The 15,125-nt window shown below is 42.3% G+C and overlaps 1 protein-coding gene across 5 annotated transcripts in view; it reads right to left on the reverse strand.

The window, feature by feature from the left end:
* The window catches only part of ripor3 (RIPOR family member 3), a 186,640-nt gene that overhangs the window by 79,109 nt on the left and 92,406 nt on the right, over positions 1–15,125 (reverse strand). For 2 of the 5 annotated variants that reach the window (XM_039735350.1, XM_039735348.1), the window contains exon 2: positions 10,747–10,849. The exons of 1 other annotated variant lie outside the window; for it this stretch is intronic. In XM_039735350.1, the coding sequence (XP_039591284.1) occupies positions 10,747–10,847 (101 nt within the window). In that variant the 5' untranslated portion in view covers positions 10,848–10,849. 2 more of the 5 variants (XM_039735352.1, XM_039735351.1) reach the window with 2 other exon arrangements.

Here is a 15,125-nt window from a genome sequence, read left to right on the forward strand (position 1 = left end):
GTCGTTGTTGTTGTTGTATTGTTGTGTTCACAGCACTGTGATTCACTGTCAGGCTCAAAAGAAGGTGCCAGGTCACTGTGCAACACCTGGTCGTACCCCCTTGCCTGTAACTCAGAGGACTCCCATGCTCTCTGCCATCATAAGTGCAGGTTAATGCAGCAGGATGTTATCTGTCACTTGTTAGACACACTTGCTGACATTCATTTGTCTGTGGGAGTAATACTGGCTTTGTACCAGAGTCAATGGGCTGCTGTCCCTAAATTCTGGGGTATATAAAATAATAATAGCGTTTTCAAATCCAGTTCAGGTTTAAAGGGGGGCTGAAAACTATCCTGGCAACATTGGGATAAAGAAGAAACCAACCATGGATGAGGTTTCCTTTGTTTGCAAGGCCGATGAATGTGTGCACCTGCCCTCACACAGAAACAGTTGGCATTAGCCTGGCATTATGTTTTTGGGGATGTGGGTGTAAACTCTCACGGGCAAAGACTTGGCGCAGCTTTCTAACCCAAGATGGTAGACCACGGTCATCAGGCAGCTCCTTCTGGGCCTCTCTTTATTTTTACGTGTTTGCTGCACCCTGGTGGCTTCCATTATTTCACAGTCGGTCTCATGCCACCCTCCTATCTATGGCATGTTGCTATATTAAATATCTATTGTTATTATTATAATACCAGTAACGGCGCACTGCACAATAACGTGCAGTGAATCCACTTGACTTGAATATTCCTAGTTCTCATCCTCTTTCTCTGTACGTTTAGCATTCATTTGCTCAGAGGTTGATGCGCTTGCTTCTCCACCCTAGCGGCCCGCTTCTCTTTTTTCGTCGGCGTCTTTTCGCATTAAAACCGATTAAGTCAGTGTTTGCGTTGCATTTACTTTGTACGTTTTCCTTCATTTTTCACTTAAGATGGCACTTCAATCTGCCTCAAGAATGATTTAAGATATGAAGAGGTAGGGGACGTGATGGTGAAGGTGGTAGGGATGAGAACGACGCCCGTATGCATGCTGATGGCTGCCGAGAGTTGATTCTGCAATAAAATAAAATAAAAATAAAAAGAGGAATAACCTTGGAGGTCAATCATCACCCCGAAAGTGGACAGAAGACGTCACATAGTAGATGTGTACCAAATTTCAGATCCACGGTTTGTGAGCTACAGGTGATTTAAAATCCTGGACAGACAAACGGACAGCCACGGTAGCGGATTATATTTAAAGATATTTGGCTAACACATTTATCTAAGGATGCTTACAAGAGCATTAATCCTTCCCGTATTTTATACATATGGTTTCACAATTCTGCGGTGGGCTGGCGCCCTGCCCGGGGTTTGTTTCCTGCCTTGCGCCCTGTGTTGGCTGGGATTGGCTCCAGCAGACCCCCATGACCCTGTAGTTAGGATATAGTGGGTTGGACAATGGATGGATGGATGGATGGATTTTACAATTGGAGCAACGGCTTGCGCAGAGTCAGACAATACTAAGAGGTAGGAATTGAATGGGCACCCTTATGGTTTAAAATTCAACAGTTTACTGACCCCTTCAGACTTAACTGGACTGGTGGCATACATCCATTTGTACCTTTGGTTTGGACTGGTGGTATACTTTTACAGATTCAGAATAGTCCTGGTGGGAGTGCATGCGGTGGTCTGTTCCTATGATTCCTACCTTGTTCCTGATGTGACTAGGATAGGCAGCAGACCCCACAGCCCTGAACCGGATTAAGCAGGTTTGATATTATCTCCCTGCCTGTCTCCTTCTTTCTTTCCTCAATGCCAAGAATGCTCTTCCAACCAAATTAACTCTACATTCACTAATTTCTATTGGTGGTCTGTATTCTTCTGTTTGCTGTGGTCTTGTGACTACAACAACAACCCCTTACCAGTTCTGCTGGGACAATCCTCAATACCATCATACCACAGCTGCCATTCTGGCATCCCTGTGATCAACAACATAAAGATGACAGCAGCCAAGGCAGCACAGGGCTTCACAAATCATTTCAAAGTCACACTTGAAACCACATCAGTACCGTTGCAGTGTATTAAGATTAAAATCACCATCACTGTGGCTGTAATTCTGCAAATAGCAAACAATGGATGGGAAGGTCACCATAGTGAAATATAGCAGCATACAGCAAAATTACAGATTTGTTTTTAACTTTAAATAAATGTGCATACCTGTCTTTAAGGGTAAACTATAACACAATAAAGTGTGCAGGAAATGAAGGGGTGGGAATACTTTCTGAGTCCACCGTATTACAACAAATGCTATGACACACACCTAACGAAGTCTCGACCACCATAGTGTCATGTTTCTCATTTTCCCCTTTAGTTTTAATCTTCTCCTCTGTTTTCCCTAAGCAGATGCCCGAAACTCCTTCAGATCAAAATACTCGACTGATTCTCGCTGAAACTGTTTGGCCGAGTGACGATTCCAGAAGGGCTAAGCGTGCAACTTTGTTGTTTGTGAAATGTGTGTGTTTGGGGAGGTGGAGGCTGAATCTCTCTCTGCTGTACTCGCCAATAACAGGCGCCTAAATTCCATTTATGTTTGGTGTTTACTTCAAGTAAAATAAATATGCTTGTCCTATCCTGTTTCTTTAACATCTGGGTCAATGGCACTGTCACGCAAGGATACAGAGCACACAGAAGTAATGGAGCACGGTATGTACTGTTCATAGGAGGGCTTCTCCAGAAGAAAAGAAAGACCAGAGTGGCACAGGACAGGGAGAAGGGCCACATTAGCAATGGAAGTGCAGTTCTGCATGAGGAACAAGAAAACAGAGGAACGGGGCTATTGTTGTCACATCTGTCACCAAGAAGCACAAACAAGGCAGCAGTCCTTTAAAATCTCAACCTGAGAGGCCAGATCTGCTCTTTTTTCAGGTCGGTGCCCATTGGATTGGCTTTAACTCAGGCAGCTTGGTGGCAAACTCAAAAGACAGGCTTCAGGCCCACACAGGCCAAAAATAAAACTCTATAAATGGTCAAAAACACGGAGAAGAAGAAAACCATAAAACCTCTGATCTGACATAAAGCAAAGCAAGATCTTTGTTTTTATATATATACTAAGCAAAAAAAGAAACGTCCTCTGACTTTCAACTGTTTTTACTTTCAGTAAACTTAATGTGTAAATATTTGTATGAACACTAAAAGAGTGAACACCATAAGACATAAACTAAAAATGTTTCACAATGTGTCCCTGAATGAAGGGAGGCTCAAAATCAAAAGTACCAGTCGGTATCTGGTGTGGCCACCAGCTGCTTGAAGTACTGCAGTGCATCTCCTCCTCATGGACTGGACCAGATTTGTCAGTTCTTGCTGTGAGATGTTACCCCACTCTTCCACCAAGGCACCTGCAAGTTCCTGGACATTTCTGGGGGGAATGGCCCTAGCCCTCACCCTGCGATCCAACAGGTCCCAGACGTGCTCAATTCCTTCGACGATAAACACGAATCCGTCCATCACCCCTGGTGAGACAAAACCGTGACTCATCAGTGAAGAGCACTTTTTGCCACTCCTGTCTGGTCCAGCGAAGGTGGGTTTGTGCCCATAGGCGGCGTTGTTGCTGGTGATGTCTGGTAAGGACCTGCCTTACAACAGGCCTACAAGCCCTCAGTCCAGCCTCTCTCAGCCTATTGCGGACAGTCTGAGCACTGATGGAGGGATTGTGTGTTCCTGGTGTGACTCGGGCAGTTGTTGTGGCCATCCTGTACCTGTCACGCAGGTGTGATATTCGGATGTACCGATCCTGTGCAGGTGTTGTTACACGTGGTCTTCCACTGCGAGGATGATCAGTTGTCCTTCCTGTCTCCCTGTAGCGCTGTCTTAGGCGTCTCACAGTGCGGACATGGCAATTTATTTAGCAGTCCTCATGCCTCCCTGCTGCATGCCTAATGCACGTTCACGCAGATGAGCAGGGACCCTGGGCATCTTTCACAGTCGGTAGACAAGTCTCTTTAGTGTCCTGCGTTTTTAGAACTGTGACCTTAAATGCCTACTTTCTGTAAGCTGTTAAGGTCTTAACGACCATTCCACAGGTGCATGTTAATTAATTGATTATGGTTAATTGAACATGCATGGAAAGCATTGTTTAAACCCTTTACAATGAAGATCTGTAAAGTTATTTGGATTTTTAAAACATTATTGTTGAAATACACAGTCCTGAAAAAGGGAATGTTTCTTTTTTTGCTGAGTATATATATATAAACTGCTCAAACAAATTTAAGGAACACTTTGAAAACCCATCAGATCTCAATGGGAAAAAAAAATCCTGCTGGATCTCTCTATTGATATAGACTGGGTAATGTGTTAGGAACAAAAGGATGCCACATCGTTTGATGGAAATGAAAATGATCAACCTACAGAGGGCTGAATTCTAAGACACCCCAAAAATCTAAGTGAAAGAAATGATGCGGCCGGCAGGCAGGCAGGCTAGTCCATTTTGATGAAATTTCATTGCAGCAGCTCCAAATCGTACTCTGTAGTTTGTATGGCCCCCACGTGCTTGTATGCATGCCTGACAACGTCGGGGGTGTTCGGCATGCTCCTAATGAGACGACGGATGGTGTCCTGGGGGATCTCCTCCCAGATCTGGACTAGGGCATCACTGAGCTCCTGGACAGTCTAAGGTGCAACCTGGCGATGTCGGATAGACCAAAACAATGTCACACCCAGAGGTGTTCTATTGGATTGAGGTCAGACAAGTGAGTGTGGGTGCCAGTCAATGGTATCAATTCCTTCCTCCTCCAGGAACTGCCTGCATACGCTCGCCACATGAGGCCGGGCATTGTCGTGCACCAGGAGGATCCCAGGAGCCACTGCACCAGCATAGTGTTTGACAATGGGTCCAAGGATTTCATCCCAATACCTAATGGCAGTCAAGGTGCAGTTGTCTAACTTGTAGAGTTCTGTGCGTCCCTCCATGGATATGCCTCCCCAGACCATCACTGACCCACCACCAAACTGGTCATGCTGAATGATGTTACAGGCAGCATAACATTTTCCACGGCCTCTCCAGACTCTTCACGTCTGTCACATGTGCTCAGAGTGAACCTGCTCTCATCTGTGAAAAGCACAGGGTGCCAGTGGTGGACCTGCCAATTCTGGTATTCTATGGCAAATGACAATCAAGGTCCACGGTGCCAGACGGGCAGTGAGCACAGGGCCGACTAGAGGACATCGGGCTCTCAGGCCACCCTCATGAAGTCTGTGTCTGATTGTTTGACATGCACACCAGTGGCCTGCCTGCTGGACGTCATTTTGTAGGTTTTGACAGTGCTCATCCTGTTCCTCCTTGCCCAAAGGAGCAACTGTACGTTGCATGCTCAAGAGTAAGCTCAGCGCACAGCTTGGTCATGTTACAACCGGAGGGCTGAACTCACAATGGGGTATACAAAGAGATCCTTAACAAATAATTATTGGCATATTTTCCCTCAGTTTAAAAAGGTTTAATTTTCTTCTTAATAGAAATTTTAAGGCAGTATTGCTATATATATATATATATATATATATATATATATATATATATATATATATATATATATATATATATATATATATATATATATAGTACTGGCCAAAAGTTTGGACACACCTCCTCATTCAATGTGTTTTCTTTATTTTCATGACCATTTACATTGGTAGATTCTCACTGAAGGCATCAAAACTATGAATGAACACATGTGGAGTTATGTACTTAACAAAAAATGGTGAAATAACTGAAAACATGTTTTATATTCTAGTTTCTTCAAAATAGCCACCCTTTGCTCTGATTACTGCTTTGCACACTCTTGGCATTCTCTCGATGAGCTTCAACAGGTAGTCACAAAACAATTACATTGATTACATTGACAATCATGTTACGTTATTTTCAAAATGTTTCCTTTTCTTTTTCATTACTTCTTCAACACACTACTTCTCCGCTGCAAAGCGCGGGTATTTTGCTAATGTATATATATATATACAGTATATATATACTGCTCAAAAGAATTAAAGGAACACTTTTTAATCAGAGTATAGCATAAAGTCAATGAAACTTATGGGATATTAATCTGGTCAGTTAAGTAGCAGAGGGGGTTGTTAATCAGTTTCAGCTGCTGTGGTGTTAATGAAATTAACAACAGATGCACTAGAGGGGCAACAATGAGGTGACCCCCAAAACAGGAATGGTTTAACAGGTGGAGGCCACTGACATTTTTCCCTCCTCATCTTTTCTGACTGTTTCTTCACTAGTTTTGCATTTGGCTACAGTCAGTGTCACTACTGGTAGCATGAGGTGATACCTGGACCCTACAGAGGTTGCACAGGTAGTCCAACTTCTCCAGGATGGCACATCAATACGTGTCATTGCCAGAAGGTTTGCTGTGTCTCCCTGCACAGTCTCAAGGGCATGGAGGAGATTCTAGGAGACAAGCAGTTACTCTAGGAGAGCTGGAGAGGGCCATAGAAGGTCCATAACCCATCAGCAGGACCAGTATCTGCTCCTTTGGGCAAGGAGGAACAGGATGAGCACTGCCAGAGACCTACAAAATGACCTCCAGCAGGCCACTGGTGTGAATGTCTCTGACCAAACAACCAGAAAGACTTCATGAGGGTGACCCAAGGGCCCCATGTCCTCTAATGGGCCCTGAGCTCACTGCCCAGCAGCATGCAGCTCATTGGCATTCGCCATAGAATACCAGAATTGGCAGATGCACCACTGGTGCCCTGTGCTTTTACAGATGAGAGCAGGTTCACCCTGAGCATGTGACAGAAGTGAAAGGGTCTGGAGAAGCCATGGAGAACATTATGCTGCCTGTGACATCATTCAGCATGAGCAGTTTGGTGGTGGGTTAATGATTGTCTGGGGAGGCATATCCATGGAGGTCACACAGACCACTACAAGCTTGACAAAGGCACCTTGGCTGCCATTAGGTATCAGGATGAAATCCTTGGACCCATTGTCAGACCCTATGCTGGTACAGTGGCTCCTGGTGCACGACAATTCCTGGCCTCATGTGGTGAGAGTATGCAGGCAGTTCCTGGAGGATGAAGGAATTGATACCATTGACTGGCCACCACACTTTCCTGACCTAAATCCAATAGAACACCTCTGGGACATTATGTTTTGGTCCATCCAATGCCACCAGGTTGCACCTCAGACTGTCCAGGAGCTCAGTGATGCCCTGGTCCAGATCTGGGAGGAGATCCCCACAACACCATCTGTCATCTCATTAGAAGCATGCACCGATGTTGTCAGGCATGTATACAAGAACACAGGGGCCATACAAAGTGCTGCGTACAATTTGGGTTTGCTGCAATTAAATTTTGGCAAAATGGACTAGCCTGCCACATAATTTTTCACTCTGATTTTTGGGGCGTCTTTGAATTCAGGGCTCTGTAGGTTGATCGTTTTCATTTCCATCAAGCGATGTGGCATCCTTTCGTTCCTAACACATTACCCAGTCTATATCAGTATAGATATCCAGGAGGATTTCTTTTTCCCATTGAGATCTGATGTGTTTTCAAAGTGTTCCTTTAATTTTTTGAGCAGTTTATATATATATCTATATATACCTGTATATATATATATATATATATATATATATATATATACATATATCTATCTATATCTATATCTATATATATACATAATTTGTTACAAGAAAGAATTCAAAAATGGATAAAGCAAGAAAAGAACAAAAAGAGCAAATTAGGAAACCAAAAAGCAAATAAATCCAATCCATGAAGCACCAACCTGGAAACAGCACCTTATCGATGTTGTGAATGCCACTCTTACTAAGTGAAAGTTCCAGACTTCACGTTTTTTCTTGTAGAATTGGGACCTTTTCTATGACGTGCTTTTTGGCCTGTGATTCTCTAAGTATTTTCTGTCTCTAAGAAAACAAGTATTTTAGTTTCTATTTTGTACCATATTTATCGTGTCACTGTTTTGTTTTTTTGAAACATACAGCTATATTGTGAATTGGTTATCAAGATGCTCACCCTGGTTTACCGGGGGTATGTTTGTGTGTGATACATTATATACCAGCACAATCCGTATTGTGTTATCCAAAAAAACTATTAGTTCTGGTTTCGATTTCCCTACATGTCTTTTTCAATTACGAGTTTGATTATCGATTTTAGTTTTGTTATATTTGATCTCTCTGTCCTTTTGGTGAAGACTTTTGCTTTGCTCTTTGACTTGTTTTCATTTTCTGGTCTCAAACCTTTTATTTCTCTTGTTTATTTAAATAAAATATATAAATACAATTCATTATCATCGCCATCATCAATATTATCATCATTATTATTATTATTATTATTATTATTAAAAGTGAATGTAGATCAAAAGACAGAGAATCCGGTGAATAAACAAGTTAGACGATATACGCATGGCCTTACATTCAGGTGCATTGGGCACCTGAGTTCATCCAAGAGTCAGTTATTACATTATTATTAAATATTTTGTTAACAATGAGTTATACTCAGAAGTAATCGAAGTAATGGTTAGGTGTTAGGAGGCTACATTAAATGTATGCTTTTTAACAGCACTTTACAAAGGAGATGACATTCATACACAGCAGAGTCAAATTCAAGTTAAAATTTTAAAAAATGTGTTAGTTATGGAGGGTCTGTTACTAATTGTCCTCCAATTTTCTTAAACTTGACATTTTTGAAAGTATACCCAAACGAGTAGCATCCAATAGTTAGCAAATGAAAAAAATGTATTAATACAAAATTACCAAAACGTGTATAAATTCAGTACATATATTACCCTATGAAAGAAGAAAAGTAACTGAAGTAAGTTCCCCATCTAACTATTGATGTTCGTTAAAACACAGCAGTTCATTAAAATGTTATAAACAAATAAGAACTTGGAGAGGAACTGATATATTGTATAACAGGAATATGAATGGTACACGTGGCTGGGCACGATTACTCGTGTATATTTCTAGGACTGGAAGATTAGGGGCTGCTGGGTGTCAGAGATCAGGGACTTAAGCCACTGAAGCTTCCCACCCGTGTCCATATTTAAACTCGTCCTGTGTTTATATCAGTTAGGACAGCTTCACCTTTCTCATGTTATTAATTAAACACCATTCACTCATTCAATTAGTCAATCAATTCAGTTCAAACACCATTTAGCTGCAGGTTGTTAACATTGTTTTTTTTATAATAAAAATCGGTAGATAACATCGTTCAGTCTTTCATTCTTACTCATACTTAAATATATGCTTTCCCCTTCCATTTATTTCCAGAGTTTGACTCGCTTGCATTGGGTATCTGAGCAGCTGTCAAACAAGTAAAAGAGGAAAATATACAAAATAAACACGTTCAAGCAACGACTGAAACAGTAAATGAACTCGTAGTTGAAGTCACACAGAACGTTTCTCTGCTTTAGGATAGACAAGTTCTCAAATTCGCCAATGCTTTTCAATGGGAAATTATTAAATTTTAACTTAACACAATCTGTTCACGATTCCATTATGAAAATTGAACTGCCTCCGCAAATGTCTTGCAATACTAAATGTGCCAAAATGGAGAGGGGGTTGTTTCATGTGGGCTGTCAGACGTACAGACAGACATGCGAATGCACCTAAAAACAAAGCAAATCAAGAACAATGACCACCGCTATTAGAGCACTCTAAAGCTTCGCCTTACGTTCTGCTGCGGCCAGCACCCTAAGTTCATGATCAGGTGACCCTGCCTCCTTAGGTTCTACATACAGAGAGCATAGCAGAGGGGAAAAAAACACTTCAAAGAAACAATATGACAAAGAAAATTAGAAAGTTGTCAAAATACAAAGGCAAAAGAAAGCCAAAAACAGAATTATTAACATAGTATACACAAATTATATTTAAATAACAACACAAAAAACTAAAAACAAAAGAAATACACTTAAATTAAAGCAACAGAATGAGATAAGACCTGCAGAATGTACTGAGCATCCCAGAAGGGACTGACATGATGGCGTGAAAGAGTGAGTGAAGCCAAGGACATTCGGTGAGATTAAAGACGACCAACCCCGGCCAAGAGGTAGCAGCACTTAGCCCCTAACCAGCACATCTGAGTGAGTGTGAGGGTAAGGGAATGCTGCTGGCATCATCTGCCTGCATCCCTTTATATGGCAGCACACTGACCACAAATGGCATCTTCTTTAAGGGAATGGGAGCAGAGCAGGGGCTGCTGGGGAAATTACAGCCTGATGACCCCGCAAACTAAAACAGGTCACCTGTGACATTTCACATGACCCAAAATGAGACTAGCAACTACGATATAAGTGAAGGTATGTAGGCCAGGGTGAAAAGAGAAACAGAGAGGGAGACGGACGGCAAGTAGGGAGTCCTTTAGTGTGGGCAAGTGGGCACAACTGGTTGAAACTTAGACCTGGGCAGGAGAGCTCAGTTCCTTTTTCTGTTCTGTACTTTTATACTTTTCTGTTTCCTCTGTGTGTCACCTACCTTTGTGTGTTTAAGAAATGTCAGCCATCATTTCTAAAGTCACTGACTTTCTGGTAGCCATTTTGGTATTAGGATTAGTTAATCAGACAGATAAAAGGTTGGATTATTTTAAAAGAGTAAGATTCCACCGATTCTGTCAAAGCCTCCAGTATCAGAGTGTGCAAGCAGTTGTGTTATTTTAGCATTCATTTAAATTAATCTGGGCCTTGATTACTTTACCTGTTAAGGTCCTCACTTTGCAAGACCAGGATTAGAGGATATCACTATGGCAGGCTACACACGCCACTGCCAACTGATTGACTTACTGTGCCCTCCTGCTGTGGACTCCACTGAAGCCAGCAAAGGAGCGACTCCGATTGACTCCGGCGCCCTCCACTGGGATGGAGAAGTGCAGCTTGACTGACATGCCTAAGAAATTAGAGGGCAAAGCAAGGAGTCAGGGATGCAGAGCAAAGGCACATTTTAAACATGAAGGTGCTGGAGTTGCACTTTGTTGAGCTCTCTAACTGAGACCAGCAGTCATCTCAAATCATCATGCTCACTTTTTAAAAACACTCATCCATCACGGCACAGTGGCAGTCATCTTCTGCTCTATTGAAACATTAGTTCTAACGTTTGTCCCACACCACTTCTACCTCTCAAAATGAATGATTTCTTTTCACAGCTAGGGTTTCTTGGCTGATATCAGAAAGATGCCCGAGAACAAAAGGCGAGCTGGCAAAGCTGACTTGTAACTCAGACAGACTCTGAGCTGCTGGTGCAGGACCGCAGGATCTCAAAAGAACTCAGTTCAGCTTGTTTTTGTAGAGCGCACTTCAGCCTCAGTGTGCTGTAACTCTTCTGACAGGATAAAACAGAACCACAAACTTTATGTACTAGTAAATATATAATGCACGCACATAAGCACCTCCAAGCCGATTAACATAAATGGATCCTAACAGGAATCAACATCCATCCTCATTCTGTGATGCTCCAGTGCCACAGCCATGGGCGCCATCTCGGGTCCATGAACTGAGCGTGGACTAGAGCAGGTAAGGTAAGGTGTAAAATGTGCCAAAGTGCGTGTTTATTACGCAATAGAAACCAACAAGCAGTTAAAAATCTTTCATAAAAAATAAATCTATTTACGTAAAAGTAATTCAAAAGTCCATAAATAATTGAATCCCCTGGTTAAAATCCCTCTTAGTTTTTTGTCCTCCAGTATTCCCCTCTCATCTCCTTTGCTCTTTCTGTGAAATCAATGGATGTCCCAGCTCCCCCTCCCAGCCACCTCCATCTGTACCTGTTGGGTTCTCTAGAGCTTTTCTCGTTGCCACCTCCGCCAGTCACAGTGTGGAGCCCACAGAGCCCATAATCCCTTTTGCTCTTTACTGTAAAATCAGTCAAGAGGTATGAGATGCCAATAGACTTGGTTTTCTTGGCTCCTTCTCCCGATCAGCTCCACCAGTGCCTTCAGCGACCTTTCCCCTCTCTCTCTGTCATTCACTCACTGCCATATCCACGGGTCACTGCGGTGAACCCCCTTTAGTCCACAACCTCCTTTGATGGTCCCAAACAATCAGCAGACTCGATCGACATCTCCTGGAACAGGACTCCTTGCTAGTTCCCTGGAGATCTACAAGACTGATTCATTCTCTCCCCTTGACTGGTTACATTCTCTCATCTAGATTTTATTCCAGCCATTGTTTTTTGATGTCCCCTCCCTTTGGGCTCAGAACTTTTGAGTGTAGATGTTACACTAACTGACCCATGGAGCTGCTAATGAAGGATGGCTGTGCTAAGCTTTGTCTGCACGTGAATATCTGTTTAGTCCAGTCCCCCATTAGGCATAGTCGCTCCTGCACACACCTACACTCGTGAATCTGAGCAGCACTATAAGGAAAGAAAACCCCGCACACTCGCTAATACAACACAGACTTGTGTTACACCATGCAGGGCTTACTTACAAGCACACCTACACTCACACTCATCCCACCGAAAATCACAATAATATTTTCAGAGAGGAAGACCCACAGGTTGAACCTCCACAGACAGAGGAACAACATCTGGGCATGGGATTCAAACCTAGGATGCTGGAGCAGTGAAGCAGAGCTGCTATCCACTGTTTGATTGTGTGGCCCTCTGAGAGGTGTTTGATGCAAACAATAAGAGCTTGAGCTCAATGACCAAGTCAGCACGTTACTTGGACAGCCAGTACCCCTTGAGTAGCAGAATGGACCTGCTGAACTTTCTGTCTTGGTAGTGGCATCTAAATGAAATTTCTGTAGGTAGGTTTTAAAGCACCGATTACATTAACTGTTCCTACTGATTACTGGATTCTGCTTTCCCAGTAAGAAGAGTAAATAATTAAACGGTCCGTTCATGCAAAGACGCCACTAGAGATATGTTTGAGGAACCATGAGCCTCAACACAGAAGTACTGATCATTGGACCTGTTCATTTTCATACAGCTGGGAACAGGCAGGCTGTACTAAGATCACAGGAACAATGCGGGATGACAATAAGACAACAACACTACAGTTGCTTTGGATATAAAGAAAAAAAACTATTACATCAGAAATATTCCCATTGTTTACGCATTCAGAATCTGAACCTGATACTGTTAGTGGTATGATGTCATTTCCAAGTGCTAGATACTCTGAGCATATGGAGAAAATGGAGTCAGTTGATGTGCAATCAAAACCAACCAGACTATTACAATAAAAAATGACAGGACAATAAGAGATCGGGAGCAGATTTTCACTGGTTTTAGATTTGAATGAAAAAGAGCTGAGCTCTCTTAACTGTGACAAAAGTGGCAGACTTTTAAAAACAGCTACCTGTGGCTTGCTGGGATATGCTTGTTTTGTTGGCTCCCTGGCCAAATCAAAGTGTGCAGGCTAAGCAGACAGAGTGTCTGGGAGTGGGATTCAAAAGTGGGCTTGCACACAGCTCTAGAGCCACCTGTCCCCTGATCTGTACCTTTCAGTTGTTCAGCTTCTAAAATCAAGAAATGCCCTTGCGTTAGTGCTGGATTCATGTCACAAATACGAGGTTACACTACTGACAGTGTAAGAAGAAGGACATTACAGTTTCAAAAATTACCTGGGAGGTGAAGAGGAGACATAACTTCTTCAAGAGACAGAGAGAGAGAATAAGAAGGAACAGCGGTGAGGATCACAAGCCTCACTCCCTGAATCTTCTGCACCCTTTCAATGGGAGAATAGCAAGGCCAATGGGAAGTCTGCCACTGTGGTACACTTCCTTTCCAAATATTTAAAATAAATATGAAGAACGAGGTTTCCCCAGATCGTTAGTTGCATCCTAGTGTGTCCCTACTGCAATAATGAAGAACAGTGTGTCACATACATGCGCTTAGGAGGCACTCGAAAAGCCCTAAGGTGAGTGATATTACAAGAGATGAAGGGTTAATTGTATGTACTAATGCCTCTCCCACCCACAATACTTCCGGTTCCCCAAAATGGCTACTATCCAATGATCCCATCTCCGAATTCCATTGGTGATGTCACTTCCGGTGCTGTTATTTATGACATCACATCCAGCCCTCCATGATGATGTTGCTTTCCGGCCCTCAGTGATGACATCACTTCCGTCTGTCTGCTTTTGATGTCATTTCCTGCCACTATTTTCTATATAAACTCTATGTAACCATTACCAAACTGTCAAATGCTCTTGCTTTTTCATCCATATTTTGCTATTTTTTTTCATTGTGTCTGACGGACATTATACAGGGTCATTCCCCAACTCTTCTTGGAGTTTTTCAAGCATCTTTATTTTATTGTAAGTGTTAAACTCATCCATAATATGATCATTGGCTGCTTAACTTCTCATTTTTTTCAATCAAAAAATTAATGATATTAGAAATAATACTATTTCTAATATTATTTCTAATGTTTCCTGCCTTGCGCCCTATATTGGCTGGGATTGGCTCCAGCAGACCCCCGTGACCCTGTAGTTAGGATATAGCGGGTTGGATAATGGATGGATGGATAGACCTCTTATATCATTGAAAGATGCTGAGAAATTAGTTCACGCTTCTGTTTTCAGTCGGCTAGATTACTGTAACGCACTCCTCTCAGGACCACCCAAAAAAAGACATCAATCATTTGCAACGAGTGCAGAATGCAGCTGCTAGAATCCTAACTAGGAAGCACATCTCTCCAGTTTTGATGTCACTACACTGGTTACCTGTGTCATTCAGAATTGACTTTAAAATACTGCTTATGGCTTACAAAGCCTTAAATAATCTGCTCCATCTTATATATCAGAGTGTCTGACACCTTACACTCCAAATCGTAACCTTAGATCTTCAAATGAGTGTCTGCTTAGAATTCCAAGAGCTAAACTTAAAAGAAGTGGTGAGGCAGGCGGCCTTCTGCTGTTCTGCATCTAAAATCTGGAATAGCCTGCCAATAGGAAATCGCCAGGCTGATACGGTGGAGCACTTTAAGAAGCTACTAAAAACACATTACTTTAACATGGCTTTCTCATAACTTCACTTTAGTTTAATCCTGATGCTCTGTATATTCAATTAATTATCATTACTATTCATGGTGGCTCCAAAATCCGTACTACTCTCTCTTCTGTTCTTTTTTTCCGGTTTTCTGTCGTGGCAACCTGTGCCACCACCAACTATTCAAAGCACCATGATGTTCCTACATTGATAGATTAAAGACCAGAAGTCC

This window comes from Polypterus senegalus, chromosome 14 (assembly GCF_016835505.1).
Source record: "Polypterus senegalus isolate Bchr_013 chromosome 14, ASM1683550v1, whole genome shotgun sequence".
NCBI classification, from domain to species: Eukaryota; Metazoa; Chordata; class Cladistia; order Polypteriformes; family Polypteridae; genus Polypterus; species Polypterus senegalus.